The sequence below is a fragment of the Glycine max genome, chromosome 9 (genome assembly GCF_000004515.6).
Source record: "Glycine max cultivar Williams 82 chromosome 9, Glycine_max_v4.0, whole genome shotgun sequence".
NCBI classification, from domain to species: domain Eukaryota; kingdom Viridiplantae; phylum Streptophyta; class Magnoliopsida; order Fabales; family Fabaceae; genus Glycine; species Glycine max.
This window is the reverse complement of record NC_038245.2, coordinates 42,277,416-42,292,488: the sequence shown is the minus strand read 5'-3', so window position 1 is coordinate 42,292,488 and position 15,073 is coordinate 42,277,416. Positions and strand designations below refer to the sequence as shown.

The window sequence follows — 15,073 nt, the reverse complement described above, 5'->3', positions numbered from 1 at the left end:
TTTATTTAAAAAAAGTCATGCATGAATGACCAAATTAAAAATTTCTGAAAATTTTTAAAATTGTATATTTACCTTTTAATTTTTACCATTAGTATATAATTCAAATTTATGATTTTTGCTTCTCACAATAACGATTTTTTTTTTTTGCTTCATATGCTTCCACGTTTTAGATCACAAATATGCTTTTATCATGGCATGAGTATAATTTTACTAACAAGTTTGTCTGAAATATAAAACTATTTCTTATTGGGAAAAAATATAAACTGTCTTCCCACGTGGTACAATAATAAAAACACAAAAGAAAATTACTATGATGTAAGCCCTCGTTTCTGCTCTGAAGACTGAAGTTATAACCGGTGAAGTTGGTTGTCCTCACGCCATTCATTATTGTACCAGGCTCTTCATCAATGAACTCCAATGGTTACCCTGCTTCCTCCTTCAAAATCCCCACCGTCAAGTTCACCAAGCTCTTCATCAATGGACATTTTGTTGATTCACTTTCAGGTTCATTACCTTTACTTATCGTTTCTCTTTCTACTTTCTTTTTTTTCCCCTTTATTGCTCTTCACTTCAGCTTCTTTCTTTATTTCTTTCTGGGTACGTTACACTGCTCCCTCATTCCTTGCATTTTCCTCCTCTGTTTTTCATATTAAAGTGAAATACTAATACACTAGATGAAACATCACTCCTCAACTCTATTTTGTTGAGGAGGAAAATTTATGTTGTATAGTTTAAAGAGTATGTTTGACCCAGTTTATTTTTTTTTAAGGAAGAAGCTTGACCAAACAAATTTTAAAATAATTCTTATAAAAATTAAGTAATTAGAAGAACAGAACCAATAAAATAATAATATTGGATTCGATTTACTTCGGTAAAATTTAAGTTTCGAGTTTTGAGGATGAAAAAAATTTAATTAAACCAAAAAATCCACTAAAAGTTAGAAAAACAGAAACAATAATTAAAGAACTTTTAAAAAAGCTATCTTGAGGAGCTTTTTATTTACTTAATTTATATGGAGCTTTTGTTTTTCAAAAACCACACTTCTATACCTGGGCTGGCACAAGAATCCCCTTATCAATTCTAAGAATTACAATCTGATTATTTATTGCAAGTTCTTTTATGACAATGGACCTGCTAGTATATATAATAACTAACAATTAATATTTTCATTTTAATAAAAAAATAACTTCATTCATATTTTTTTCCATCAACATCAATGCTTTTAAACATTTATATATTTTGCAAATAATATTTTCAAATTAAAAAGTTTAAATATTTGTATTTTTATCATTATTAAAATAACTTTATATACATTTTTTTTTCGTTGGACGAGATAATTATTTTCAAACTTGAAAGGAGCTTTTAATCTAAAGAAAATGAAAATTATTAAATAATTTCTAGTTATTTTCTTAAGCTAGACCAAATAACCTAGTAAAGATTAAAGGAAAATAGTAAACTGATTTATCATTGATTAGATTTTAGGATGAGATTTGCCTTAACAATTATTCTCAAACATGCCAACTATGCACACTAATAATTTGTATTTAATTTTTATTTTTTAACTTAAAAAAACTTCAAAATTAATCATGACATGGTTGTCTGTATTAGTTCACTTATGCTGTGTTTTTTTTTTATTGTACATACTTACGCTGTTTTGTAATGGTGAAAAAAAATTAAGAAAAAGAAAAAAAAAATTGAATGAAAGAAGAACTAGCATAAAAGAAAAATTAAATGTTACTTGTGGACTTAACTTTTTTCTATTTCCTTTCTTTATATATATATATGGGTGTGAAAAATGTTATACAGAGACTTATGTAGTTATGTAAGGAGGTGTGGCGTGTGCTTGTAAGCTACTAGCTTTTCATTTGTTTTTCTTCTTTTTTTTTCCTTTAAAAGAATATAGCCAATTGACATTAACAAATATCAACCACTAAAGTTGTTTTTGTTTAGATAAATGAATAACAAATCATTTACATTGTTTGTGCCTAACTTTGTTTTTATTTCTTAAAAAAATATGGTAAAACAGGAGGAGAATTTGAGACAATAGACCCAAGAACCGGAGAGGTGATTGCAAGGATTGCAGAGGGAACCAAAGAAGACATTGACCTTGCCGTCAAAGCGTCTCGTCTGGCTTTCGACCATGGTCCATGGCCTCGTATGCCTGCCGTAGTACGTTATCATTTACTACCTCCGGTTCTCTTTTTACAAGAAACAAGTTTTAATGTAAAATTTACAAGGGAGTATTACTTTTTAATACTTATATTCTATTAAATGATAAGATATAAATAGAGTAAGAAAATTATACCATTATTATTATTATTACAGATAATACTTATATTCTATTAAATGATAAGATATAATTTTTTTTCCGATTACAAAAAAGGAGCTCTATATTACTTTTTCCACTTATTCACTCTTCTACTATTGCTTGTAACATGTTAATTAAACTTGACATGATTGTCCAATCAGGAAAGAGCAAGAATTATGATGAAATGGGCTGACCTAATTGACCAACACGTAGAAGAAATTGCAGCACTGGATGCCATTGATGCTGGAAAGTTGTACCATATGCTTAAGGCTATTGAAATTCCTGCAACAGCAAATACTATACGTTATTATGCTGGTGCTGCTGATAAAATTCATGGAGAGGTATTAAAGCCGGCACGGGAGTTCCATGCATATACTTTACTTGAACCAGTTGGTGTTGTGGGACATATCATTCCTTGGAATTTCCCTAGCATCATGTTTGTCTCCAAGGTTAGCCCTTGCTTGGCTGCTGGTTGCACAATGGTCCTCAAGCCTGCTGAACAAACACCTCTTTCAGCTTTGTTTTATGCTCATCTAGCTAAACTGGTATGTATTCAACAAGTAGGAGTCTTAACAAAACACTTCCTAACATACTCCTTCCAATGTCTTCTTTATTATTGGTTATAATTTAGAGTTTAATTTTTATGCATTGCCAGTATACAAAAAATTAAATTAAGAACAAATCAGAAATCATTAGTAGATGATTTTTAAGATTATTATTATAAAACACGATAGTTTTTTTTAATAAGTTCTTATGTGACGATTTGTAATTAGATGTATAACAGTGTACACACACTGCTTTCTCTAAGATTGACCGGGAACTATAAGATCATAGCTGAGAGCTTTTTTTGGACTGAAATCATAGCTGAAACTTATTAAACAAAAAGCATCAACAACACAATTTTGTGATTTTTGATATATTTTAGTTAATAATAAAGATTGTTTAAAAAAAAAAAAAGTTAGAAAGTTTATTACTATCATATTTATTCAATATATCAGCAAAAAATATCATTTTGATACAACAAATGGTTCATTTCCTTATAAAACATAATTGGCATTTACAAGTTAATTGCTAGAGGCTAAGCTGATTGTTGATTTTCCTTGGTTATATGTTTTGAAGGCTGGAATTCCAGACGGAGTGCTCAATGTAGTCCCCGGATTTGGCGCAACTGCAGGTGCTGCAATATGCTCAGACATGGACATTGATAAGGTAACTTATATGTCAAGCATTTGGAAGTACCATGATTTAAATATAAATAAAGTAAGACTAATACAATTGGTTTGTTTCTCAATTGTGCATGTGTAGGTCAGTTTTACAGGTTCAACAGAAGTAGGGCGTGAAGTAATGCGTGCTGCAGCTAACAGTAATTTGAAACCAGTTTCACTTGAACTAGGAGGCAAGTCACCATTCATAATTTTTGATGATGCAGATCTAGATAAAGCGGTTGAGCTTGCTCTCATGGCCGTAGTATATAACAAGGTGAAGTTTCTTTCAATAATCATATTCCTTTTTACATAGCAACAACACATCTTCATTAGTGACAACTATTTATTGTTGTTGTCTGGTTTTCAGGGAGAAGTTTGTGCTGCAGGCTCCCGCGTATTTGTTCAGGAAGGGATCTATGATGAATTTGAGAAGAGGTTGGTGGAGAAGGCAAAAGCTTGGGTTGTTGGGGATCCCTTTGATCCTAATGTTCAGCAAGGGCCTCAGGTATAAACTAGCACAACCCCATTATGTTTACTCTTGTTCTCCTACAACTTTATTTCAAGCATTGCCTTAGTAAAAAACAGAGAAATGACCCAAACAAGAAAAGTTAATTACTAATTAGGATCCTCCTCTAGTTACTTACATTACTACTTGCTATGGTAGGTTGACAAAAAGCAATTTGAAAAAATTCTTTCCTACATCGAGCATGGAAAAAGAGAAGGGGCCACCCTTTTGACAGGGGGCAAAAGAGTGGGTAACAAGGGTTACTACATTGAGCCAACAATTTTCTCTAATGTTAAGGTGAATTCTAACTCCTGTGAAATTTTCTGCAAATCTGCATGAAATTCATGCAGAAAAATTTCACACAATTCATGAATTTATTGTATTGTACAAAAATACAAAGTAGGGTTTCATTAAGAAGATTAAATAACTGAGTAACTAACCATCGTATTGTACTTTTACTTTTTATTTTTAACATGTATAGGAGGACATGCTTATAGCACAAGATGAAATATTCGGTCCCGTGATAGCACTGATGAAGTTTAAGTAAGTGAATACTTTTTATTTTTTTATTTTTTGTAGTTCCAGTATAAAAAATATGTGCAATTGTTCATGAATATGAAATTTAAGTATATATGATATATGAACAGGACAATTGAGGAAGCAATTAAAAGTGCTAACAACAGCAGATATGGCCTAGTAGCAGGTGTTGTGACCAAGAGCTTGGACACAGCAAACACAATGTCAAGGTCAATTCGTGCAGGGGTTGTTTGGATCAACTGTTATTTTGCCTTCGAAAATGACATTCCTTATGGAGGATGTAAGATGAGTGGATTTGGAAAAGATTCTGGATTGGAAGCCCTACACAAGTACCTACATGTTAAATCCGTTGTAACACCCATTTACAATTCTCCTTGGCTTTGAATTCCTGTGTCTTGTGTGTGTGAATGTTGTAAACTATACTATCCAAGACACGAGTTTCTATCAATATCCTTTGTCTAAGCAAATAAAATTGGGGACATTTTTATTTTGCATGCAACCAATTTTACATGCATGTATCATCTGTTGTATTTTGCTTTCTCTTTCTCTCTGTCGCTTGACCAAAATATACTTAAAAATAGAGTAACTGAAATGTATTCTTATAACTTTTCATTAAATATAATTATATTTATATACTTTTTGTAAATATTTATATACATATTAATGAATACATTTAAAATATTGGTATAAAAAATTTGTAGATTCCAATTTCCAAATTTAATTATCATATAAAAAAATAATATATAAAAATATAATGATTAACTAATCTTAACTTCTTTTATTAAGAAAAAAAACTAATCTTAACTACTAGTATTAGATTTTGATGAATGGTAAAAATGGAGAGAATAACTATATTAAGATCATCATCATTGAGACGCGCCTTCTGGATCGCGTGACGCACCTCCGCCGCCACGCGCTCAGCGCCGCCGGCTCCGTCCCCTCCTCCAGCTTCCGAGCGTCCAGCGCCGGGCCGGGTTACTTGTTGGAACCGGCGTCGAACTTCTTCAGCGTCAGCACCTCCGCGCCGGAGCGGAGAGCTTGGTTGACGGCCTTGGGGTTGCGGAGGTCCTGTGCCTTTAGCTATTTGAACTACTACATTCGGCTTCTCTCGGGAAACTTCCATTAGTGTTGTTCCGTTCAATCATACAAGGAAAACTCAGATATCTCCTTAGTAATAATAAACATGATTGTTTTGTTCAAATAGTTTTTTTTTTTTATTGAAAATAAATTAGGAAGAAAAAAAAAAGAGATTGAACAATAGATTTTATAGATACATAATGTGACAAAAAAGAATTGGAGAGAAATAATAAGTACTAGTGGAGTGTTTGTGACGTTGAAGTGTATAAATGTAATTATTTAAAATAACTTTTTATTTATAAAAAACAGTAGATATATATTAAACTTTTTTTGGTATATTTTATGTATCCACAAATTTAAATTTTCTTTTTTAATATATATCTACTATCTGTACTGAGCATATATCTATCAACTATGTGGATATCTATCTTTATCAATTAGCTTTTAAATTCTAACATAAAAGATTTATATAATTCTTGATGATTTCTTTTAAATAAATTATTAAAATTTAATTTAAAAGTAAAAATATATAATTAAGAATATCAAATATACAAATACAAAAATAAACCGATTAGAATTTTGTATAATATAAAAATTTCGCATGTAAAAATTAACTAACTATTTCCCCGAAAAAGCCGAGCAAAATTAAAGCAGTGGAAGCGAAATCCACTTCCATTGAATAGTATAAAAAGTCTCTCCAGCTAATTCTACTGCGTACGAACTACTCAAACTCAAAGGTTAAGCGCTCAAATATTTTTTGGCGCCAAAAGTTTCCACACTATGCTTAGATATTTTCACCGAATTTCCGGCGACCGGCCAGCCACCGCTCCGAAGGTTCAGCAACCCAATCACAACGTCACTGCCGCCGTCAACCAACCGCCGCCGGCAGATGATGTCAGAGGAACCGACACGCCGCCGGAGAAGGTGCCGCGGCGCGTTTTACCGGCAAATTTCGCGCCAAACGAGAACAACTCTGGTCCCTCCCTGTTTGAGAGCATCATGCACAAATTCGTCAAGGTCGATGACAACGAAAGAGTTATTCAGAGGTACGCTTCGCTATTTTCCTTCTCCGACTAGTTACCTTAGGGTTTTATGCAAGTGCGAGAGAACGGAATGTGTTTCGTTTGTACTTCGGGACATTTTGCTATTTTTTTTTTTTTTTGCCTGTTGCTTTGATATTCGATTTGCGTCAAAGGTGAAACACTGCTGCAATTTGTTTCCATAGTCTATGAAGAAATGATGCTAAGGAAATGTCGTTGAACTATTCTGTCAAACTGATAGTACATTTTAGGTTGAATAGAAGCAGGTTTAGGCATTTTTGGGATTTGAAATATTCAAACAGAATTTCAGTTTATTGGATGGCGTCGATATTGAAACGGAAGCAGTTTTTGTTTTGTAATGGGAAGTTCTGTTTATTGGATGCTACGAAGGATGTAAATTGTGGTCGCGGTCGCAGTTTCATTGCAATCGTTGATGTTATAGAAATTTGCAGACAATGCGGCAGCAATTGCAGTTGCAGTGGCTCCAAAAATCTTAATGTTGCAGACGAAAGTGGGCAGAGCTCCTTCCTTCATAGCTGAGTTATGGGGATCCTGAAGCAGTTTGTTAAGACTTAAGAGCATCACTGGGTTCTTGGAGGGTAGTACGATGGGTTGGAGATTGATCCTTGAAATTTGTAGACTACTGAATGATGGATGGAGTGTTCGTGTTTCCCATATTTACCGAGAGGGGAATGCCTGTGTGGATGCTTTAGCTAATCTGGCCTACAATATGGAAGTTGATGTCTTGATGTATGAGCAGCCACCTGCTCAACTGACTTCGTTGCTTCTCTCTGATGTTATTAGGGTCACTACCTGTCATTTAATTTTGTTGTAGTTCATTTTTTGGGCTTAGGCAGCTAGGCTCCATTGAATTCCAAAAGAAATTACAGGTGTGGACTGTTTTTTAAAGCATGTCTATGAGTATCTTACGTGCATTTTTTACTTTTTGCAGGAGCCACTCATTGAATGGTAGTTTGGCTAAATCTTCTTTACCAGTGGGAATATGTGCTGATACTGATCGTAAAGTGGTGAACATGGAAGAGACAGCTTTTCAACCTTTAGGGAAAGTGAAAGATAATGCTGTGAATTTCAAGGAAAAGGCTAATCAGGAGAACTTTGCACTGGTTGAAACTGATGATGATGTTACTGGACCAGAAACCCCAGGGATGCTGCCTCTTGCTTCTCACCTGAAGCGAAGTCGAGAGGATGGATCCAAGTTTGGTTCGTTGCTGAATTCTGGCAAACGAGTTAGATTTCTCGACGATTCACTGGAATTGGACATGACTAAGAAGGAAGCAGAAGTGGCTAGCAAGTTTGAATGGCTCAATCCTTCTCGAATCAGGGATGCTAATGGAAGAAGGTCAAATGATCCTTTGTATGATAGGACAACGCTTTATATTCCTCCAGAAGCTTTGGGGAAAATGTCAGCATCACAGAAACAGTATTGGAGTGTCAAATGTAAATATATGGATGTTTTGCTTTTTTTTAAAGTGGTTAGTCAATCAAGCTTTTTAAATATTGGTGTTTTAATGCCTTTGTTTCCTGTGCTTTATTTGTTTTATTTTGGATAGCCTTTGGTTAATAATAGTAGGCCACAATTAATGTTCAATATAGGGAAAATTTTATGAGCTTTATGAAATGGATGCTGACATTGGCCATAAGGAGCTTGATTGGAAAATAACGTTAAGTGGTGTTGGAAAATGTCGGCAGGTGATTTCAAATTTATGCTTTTGTTGGTTCATGACCTGTTTTCCTGTTAGTTTATCTCTTCAGTGAGTGGTTTTTACTTGTTGGTTCAGGTTGGTATATCTGAAAGTGGGATTGATGATGCTGTTCAAAAGCTGGTTGCATGTGGGTAAGGATGACATGGATTTGATTTGATAGTTGGTAGTGAACTAGTGATACTATATTTATTATATGCAAATTCCAAATGTTGATTTTGTGCTCCATATATATCATTGTAGCTAATTCTAGATAGATTGGAATGTATGTGTTAAATCTCAATAATAAATTTACTTGTTGACTTCCTAATTAACTTGTTGTAGACTTAGTACGCTGCTTTCATTGTGAAGGTATAAGGTTGGACGAGTGGAGCAATTAGAGACATCTGAAGAAGCAAAAGCTAGAGGAGCTAACTCTGTAAGTTTTCTCATCCTTGCAGTTGTGTTGGCTACCTAGCTTCAGAAGGTTCATGTAGATGTTTTCAACATTTGGCTGTGCTTGATGAGTTATGCTTCAACAATCATTATTTTATACACACACACACACACATTCTGTAGCCTACTGTAACTACACGAGAGATTAATCCAGGTCTCTATTTCTTAAGTTAATATTGAATCCCATGTGTTAATTTTAATTTATCCAAAATGATGTAGGGAACTTTTATGAAGTTTCTAATTGATATTGGGACTGTAAATTTGACAGGACATACAGTTGTCACTTGAAAATGTTCCTTTTTTTTATTAAATTATTATGAGAGTTCAGAAGTCTTTGTATAATATCGTTTCTGGTATCTTGTATGCTTTTGAATTGACTGCTTTTTTGCATGGTATGGCCCTCACCACTGGATTGCAGGTTATTCGGAGAAAATTAGTTCAGGTAGTCACTCCATCAACCAATGTGGATGGTAATATTGGTCCTGATGCTGTTCACCTTCTCTCAATAAAAGAGGTTCTTACTTCTCACTGTTACTTAGTTATTCATTTTTTTATGCTATTATAGCTATTTATGATGATGAATTATATGTTTTCTACAGGAAAACAATGGCTTGGATAATGGTGCAGTTGTGTATGGATTTGCTTTTGTTGATTGTGCTCGGCTTAGATTTTGGGTTGGCTCTATAGACGATGATGCATCCTGTTCTGCTTTGGGGGCTTTATTGATGCAAGTATGCTCACAATACCCCTATTCCTGATTTTGGATTTAGTTTATGTGAATGATCATTCTGATTTGTCAAATTGTGTTAGCTAATTTGATTCTGGGAATTGGATTTTAGGTGTCACCCACGGAAGTTATATATGATAATAGAGGTGAACACTGAGAAGTCTTGTTGTTTTGCCTTTAACTTGAATCAAAATGCTGGCTACACGGTATTCGATATATTTATTTTTTCTTACATACTATTAATGGGTGAATTTATGTGAATTTCTTTGAATAACTTGAGCCAGCGTGCCCACTTTTTATTTATTGGGTCTCACATAAAATTCACCCAATAATAAAACAAATGTGTTGGAAAGAATGTATTAAGGAGTGTTGGTAGCATTCCTCTTGACTTGAATGCACTTCAATTCTAAAGGTTATATCTTCATGTTAAAATATGATGTTTTACAGGTTTATCCAAAGAAGCTCAGAAAGCACTTAGAAAATTCTCGTTGAATGGTGAGATGTGATCCTTCATTGTGGTTTAGGGGTACACTAGCATGATATGGAAAGTATTCTATAATTTTAAACGTGTGTTTCTGCCGCTGTATTTATTATGCTTTGTCGTTGAAGCTGTATGTGAATTACAACACTAGCTAAAAAATAATTATTTTACACAGTTTTGTATCATAAGTTAATAGCAAACATCTAGTGGTGGTCAATTATTGTGACCTAAGTAATTCCTTGGTAAAGAAAGCGATGTTTTAATGTTTACACTATAAGGTGTACTTTACAAATGACCTACACAGTTAATCCTTGTGCTGTATCCCTATGATCTGTAAATATATACAGAACAAAATGGTTCCATAGAATTAGGCTACCTATTGCCTTTTGAAATTAAGCTGGTATGGATATTACCTTTGTGATACTGCAAATGGTTTTATTTGTACATTTCATATCATTTTTTATATGCTAAATTTCTTCAATTTGTTGTTTGAGCGAAAAAAAGATTTTGCTCTCAATATATATTATGTCCCCGTGTATATTAGCTACAATGGGAATAATTTGAGACATGTCACGTTAGGAATTGGAGTTATTTTTGCACTTTGTTGCATTTAGATATTTAGGCATAACATCAACTTTTTATAGCATTAAGTCTTCAAAATATTTTTTTTTACTGCGTTAAGTTGAATTTATTCATTTTAAATTTTGAAAAGCATTCTTGAATCTCATTATTGATTTCTGATCCCATTGCAGGTTCGACGGCACTACAGTTCACTCCAGTTCAGTCGATGACTGACTTGGTGAGCAATGAAATTAGGGATTTAATTCACTCAAAGGGATACTTCAAAGGCTCGTCTCATTCACTGGATCATGTACTGAGAAGTGTGATTCATCGTGAAATCACCTTGTCTGCTCTAGTTGGGCTGATTGATCATCTGGATAGATTGATGGTACACTTTTGTACTTACAATGATGCCCTTCTTGAGATGGTTAGCACTAAATGTATCTGCATGAATGTTGTTTTAGATAATTAATCTGTTCCACTTTTCATACAGTTGAATGATGCCCTACAGAATGGGGATTTATATACATACCAAGTTTACAGGGGTTGCCTTAAAATGGATGGTCCAACAATGATAAATCTAGAACTTTTTGTCAATAATGAGGATGGTGGCAAATCAGGCTAGTACTTGTCCTATTTGAGCACTCTTAACTTCCCAATATATTTTCATAAAAAAATTCTGTGTGAAATCATGACATCTATTCTGTTTGTGTTTCAGGTTCATTGTACAATTGTCTTGATAAGTGTGTAACTTCATCTGGAAAGCGGCTTCTTAGGAACTGGATCTGCTGTCCATTAGTAGATGCTGAAATAATTAACAACAGGCTTGATATAGTGGATGATCTAATGGCTAACCCAGAGATTGTGTCACATATTGCTCAACATCTTCGCAGGCTTCCAGACTTGGAACATTTGCTTGGCCGAATTAAGTCCAGCCTTCAATTATCAGGCCCTCTCTTATTGCCCTTCTTGGGAAAGAAAATATTGAAGCAGAGGGTGAGTTCTGCTACTGTTCTTCATGTCAATTTTGTAAAGGATATACTTATTATTTCTTAGTATGACTTCTGAACAATTTTTCTTCACTCATTTTAATATAAAAAAATGAAGACTTGGCGGCTACATCTTATTTTAATATCTCAATACTAGTGTTTCTCGTGTCTATATTACTTAGTCACCTATTTCATGCCTTGGAGAATGGAAATTGGAGACTGCATTGGTTAGAAGAAAAAGCATGTGGCTATTACATAAACAGTGTCACAGTGAAATTGGCATTGGAAAAGTTTATGGGGAAAATTCTGATCATATTGTTTGTTCAAAACTTAGTTGTCCTTGCTGGATAACCTACATATACATGTTTGGGATTTTTAGACTAATTTTTTATATGTATAAAATCTCTACTGAAGGTTATATTATGATTTTTGTTGTACTACTTTTCTGTTGTTATGTGAACATAATTTTTAATGTAATACAGGTGAAAGTGTTTGGATCACTTGTGAAAGGCCTTCGGACTGCTTTGAGCTTGTTGCTTCTTCTACAGAAAGAGCAGCCTCTAATATCGTCTTTGACCAAAGTTTTTAAACTTCCAATTCTGACTGGCAGTAACGGGCTCGACCAATTTCTTGCTCAGTTTGAAGCAGCAGTAGACAGCGACTTCCCAAATTACCAGGTGTTTTTTCTTACTTGGCACTTGAATTTGGGTTTATCTGGCCTGATTCGGGTCATAGTCTAATTTCATGCCTGGCTGGGCCAAATGAAAATTACTAAATCTTTATTTTCCTGACTCAGTCAGCCCATATTTCAGGCTACTCGGACTAGTTTATTAGGTTTGAGTCACTTGATTCATTTTGACACCTTGCGTAATAACCCTTTTAGCAAGTTTGATATATTATAACCAAGATCTTTCTAATTAAATTTTCAAATCATCATAATTATTAAATCCATTTCTAGTTTTTGTTTAAGATAAAAAGTTTGCAGCATTGTTGATTCTTACTGAAGTACCTTTTACTGTAGATAATTGGCATTTTTAGCAGTTTGATGTATGGAAAATGTTGATTTTTATTTTCATCAATTATATGGTCATGTTTGGGAACATATGCAGTGTTGTGTTATCTTTTGGGTGTATGTACGTCTAACTGTATAGTTGGTGCTAGAATCACAACGTTACGGATTCAGATGCTGAAACACTCACAATACTTGCTGAATTATTTTTGGAGAAAGCTGCTCAGTGGTTTGAAGTTGTTCATGCCATCAATTGCATTGATGTATTAAGATCTTTTGCTGTTACTTCTACCTTTTCTCGTGGAACTATGTCTAGGCCAGTCATAGTGGCATCAAAAGGTACAAGTAAAGACAATGGAGGAACTGTGCTCAAGATGAAGGGACTATGGCATCCATTTGCCCTTGGAGACAGTGGATGTTTGCCTGTCCCCAATGATGTAATCCTTGGTGAGAATGAAGATGGGTCGCATCCTCGAACTTTGCTGCTTACTGGACCAAACATGGGTGGAAAGTCAACACTTCTGCGTTCCACCTGTCTAGCTGTTATTATGGCCCAGGTTTTCCCTCTTCTCTCTTTACCTGTTTGATTAAGCTAGAAATCATTGTTGAGTAACTTATAAATTAAACTACTTTGATCTCACTGGCTGGTTAAATATATACAAAGAAAAACACTGTAGAACTTTTTTTTCCTCCTGGTAGGGAAAAAATATTACCCAATTTGCAAAAAGGATGGGCATTTTATTTAGACATACTGAGGGTGATGATGCACGATACTGAGAAACCTCAAGGGAAGTGCATGTGACATTTTATATGGTTTACTCTGTCAGATTGTTTTGATGCCTCTTTTATAATGTTACCAATGTCTTTGCAGCTAGGCTGTTATGTACCATGTGAAAGTTGTGTTCTCTCAGCTGTGGATATCATCTTCACACGACTTGGAGCCAAAGATAGAATCATGACAGGCGAGAGTAAGTACTCTAACAAAAGCAAATGTGCTTTATGGTTTTGTGACATGCTTGCGCATGAGGCTTTTCCTACCTAAACACATTGATATTTCTGTTGACATCAATATGGTTTTTCAGAACTTGGAAAATGTAGAATTGTGGTCTCAAAATGTGCATGTGCATAGAGACAGATTACTTGACTTTATGTATTGCCAATGCCAACAAACTTTGTATTTTTTTAGGTACCTTCTTTGTTGAGTGTACTGAAACGGCCTTGGTGCTTCAGAATGCTACTCAAGATTCTCTTGTTATCCTTGATGAATTGGGTCGGGGAACAAGCACTTTTGATGGCTATGCCATTGCATATGCAGTGAGACTCCACTCTTCACTATTCTTTTGTCTTAAATGAAATTTTTGGTTCTGTTTTTAAGTACTGAATTTCTATACTTTACTGAGTTGATATGCTCAAAAGTTAAACACTCGAGTGCCCATTGGAAAAGCTAAAGAAATAAAAACTGTAACAATGGCACTATGTTTCATGGTAATGGGGTCATCCATTGAAAGAAATTGTGTTAAGCTTTCTCTGTTATCCTGTAAGTTTGCTCCAAGCATTGATAAAACCTTTTAGTTTATTATCACTTTTAGTAATTATGATTTTGATAATGTTTCAATATTCTTGTCTCTTTCACTAATTCTGGATTTGCACAGGTATTCCGGCATCTGATTGAAAAAGTTAACTGTCGCATGCTATTTGCCACACACTACCATTCACTCACGAAAGAGTTTGCTTCCCATCCACGCGTCATAATGCAACATATGGCTTGCGCTTTCAAGTCAAAATCTGATACCCATTCCATGCGTGATCAGGAACTAGTTTTCCTATATCGGCTTGCCTCCGGACCATGTCCAGAGAGCTACGGGTTGCAGGTAGCCCTCATGGCTGGAATCCCAGAAAAAACGGTAAACATTGCTTCTAAGGCAAGCCAACAGATGAAAAAATCAATTGGACAAAGTTTTAGGTCAAGCGAACAGAGATCAGAGTTCTCAACCCTTCATGAAGAATGGTTGAAGACCTTGGTATCTATCTCAAGAATAGAGGATTGTAACTCTTTGGATGAAGATGCTTTAGATACATTAATTTGTCTGTGGTATGAACTTAAAACTTCATTTATATCAGGCAAGTAGAGATGTGGGGCGCGATAGGTAGGGCCAGTAATCTGACTTGAATAGGAACTGCAAGTAATTATTCTTAAGTGCGTTTAGTTTCATTTTGTGAAATAGAAGGCTCCTTTATTTCTTGTAAGTCTACAATCATTCTCTTTTATGCTAGAAGATCAAGAGATTAGCTGCAAACGTAAGTATCTTTAGCTTTTTGTGTTTGGAGGTTTTATTGCCTTGAATTGGAGCAACATCTCCTTCCCTAAATTTTGGACATCCAACAAAAATCAGGAGATTAATTCCAAACTTAGAGAAATTTATTTTTGATTAAAATATGTTTGTGATTTCTAATAAATATTTAAATTTTGTGTTTGTT

The 15,073-nt window shown here is 34.4% G+C and overlaps 2 protein-coding genes and 1 pseudogene across 3 annotated transcripts; 2 read left to right on the top strand and 1 right to left on the bottom strand.

The window, feature by feature from the left end:
- Positions 1-292: 292 nt before the first annotated feature.
- ALDH2C7 (aldehyde dehydrogenase family 2 member C7) lies at positions 293-5,076 on the top strand. The gene is made up of 9 exons (NM_001367210.1): positions 293-504; positions 2,027-2,169; positions 2,470-2,853; positions 3,428-3,517; positions 3,614-3,787; positions 3,881-4,018; positions 4,178-4,315; positions 4,500-4,561; positions 4,666-5,076. Exons 1-9 carry the CDS (start codon positions 408-410, stop codon positions 4,937-4,939), a joined length of 1,500 nt encoding a protein of 499 aa, NP_001354139.1. The 5' UTR covers positions 293-407; the 3' UTR covers positions 4,940-5,076.
- A 260-nt stretch (positions 5,077-5,336) lies between these two features.
- On the bottom strand, positions 5,337-6,308 carry LOC100819395 (multiprotein-bridging factor 1c-like; annotated as a pseudogene).
- A 15-nt stretch (positions 6,309-6,323) lies between these two features.
- Positions 6,324-14,934, top strand: LOC100818859 (DNA mismatch repair protein MSH7). 2 transcript variants are annotated; one of them, XM_006587451.4, is made up of 17 exons: positions 6,328-6,678; positions 7,625-8,165; positions 8,287-8,382; positions 8,472-8,527; positions 8,745-8,811; positions 9,247-9,342; positions 9,428-9,559; positions 9,668-9,701; positions 10,003-10,050; positions 10,789-10,985; positions 11,091-11,217; positions 11,316-11,593; positions 12,069-12,263; positions 12,748-13,152; positions 13,467-13,563; positions 13,782-13,909; positions 14,248-14,934. In XM_006587451.4, the coding sequence occupies exons 1-17, from the start codon at positions 6,413-6,415 to the stop codon at positions 14,722-14,724; spliced, it is 3,240 nt and encodes a 1,079-aa protein (XP_006587514.1). In that variant the 5' UTR covers positions 6,328-6,412; the 3' UTR covers positions 14,725-14,934. The 2 variants fall into 2 exon arrangements, with proteins under 2 accessions (XP_014617758.1, XP_006587514.1); XM_014762272.3 differs by lacking the exons at positions 13,467-13,563; positions 13,782-13,909; positions 14,248-14,934 and adding an exon at positions 13,295-13,451 and having other exon boundaries at positions 6,324-6,678.
- Positions 14,935-15,073: the final 139 nt, after the last annotated feature.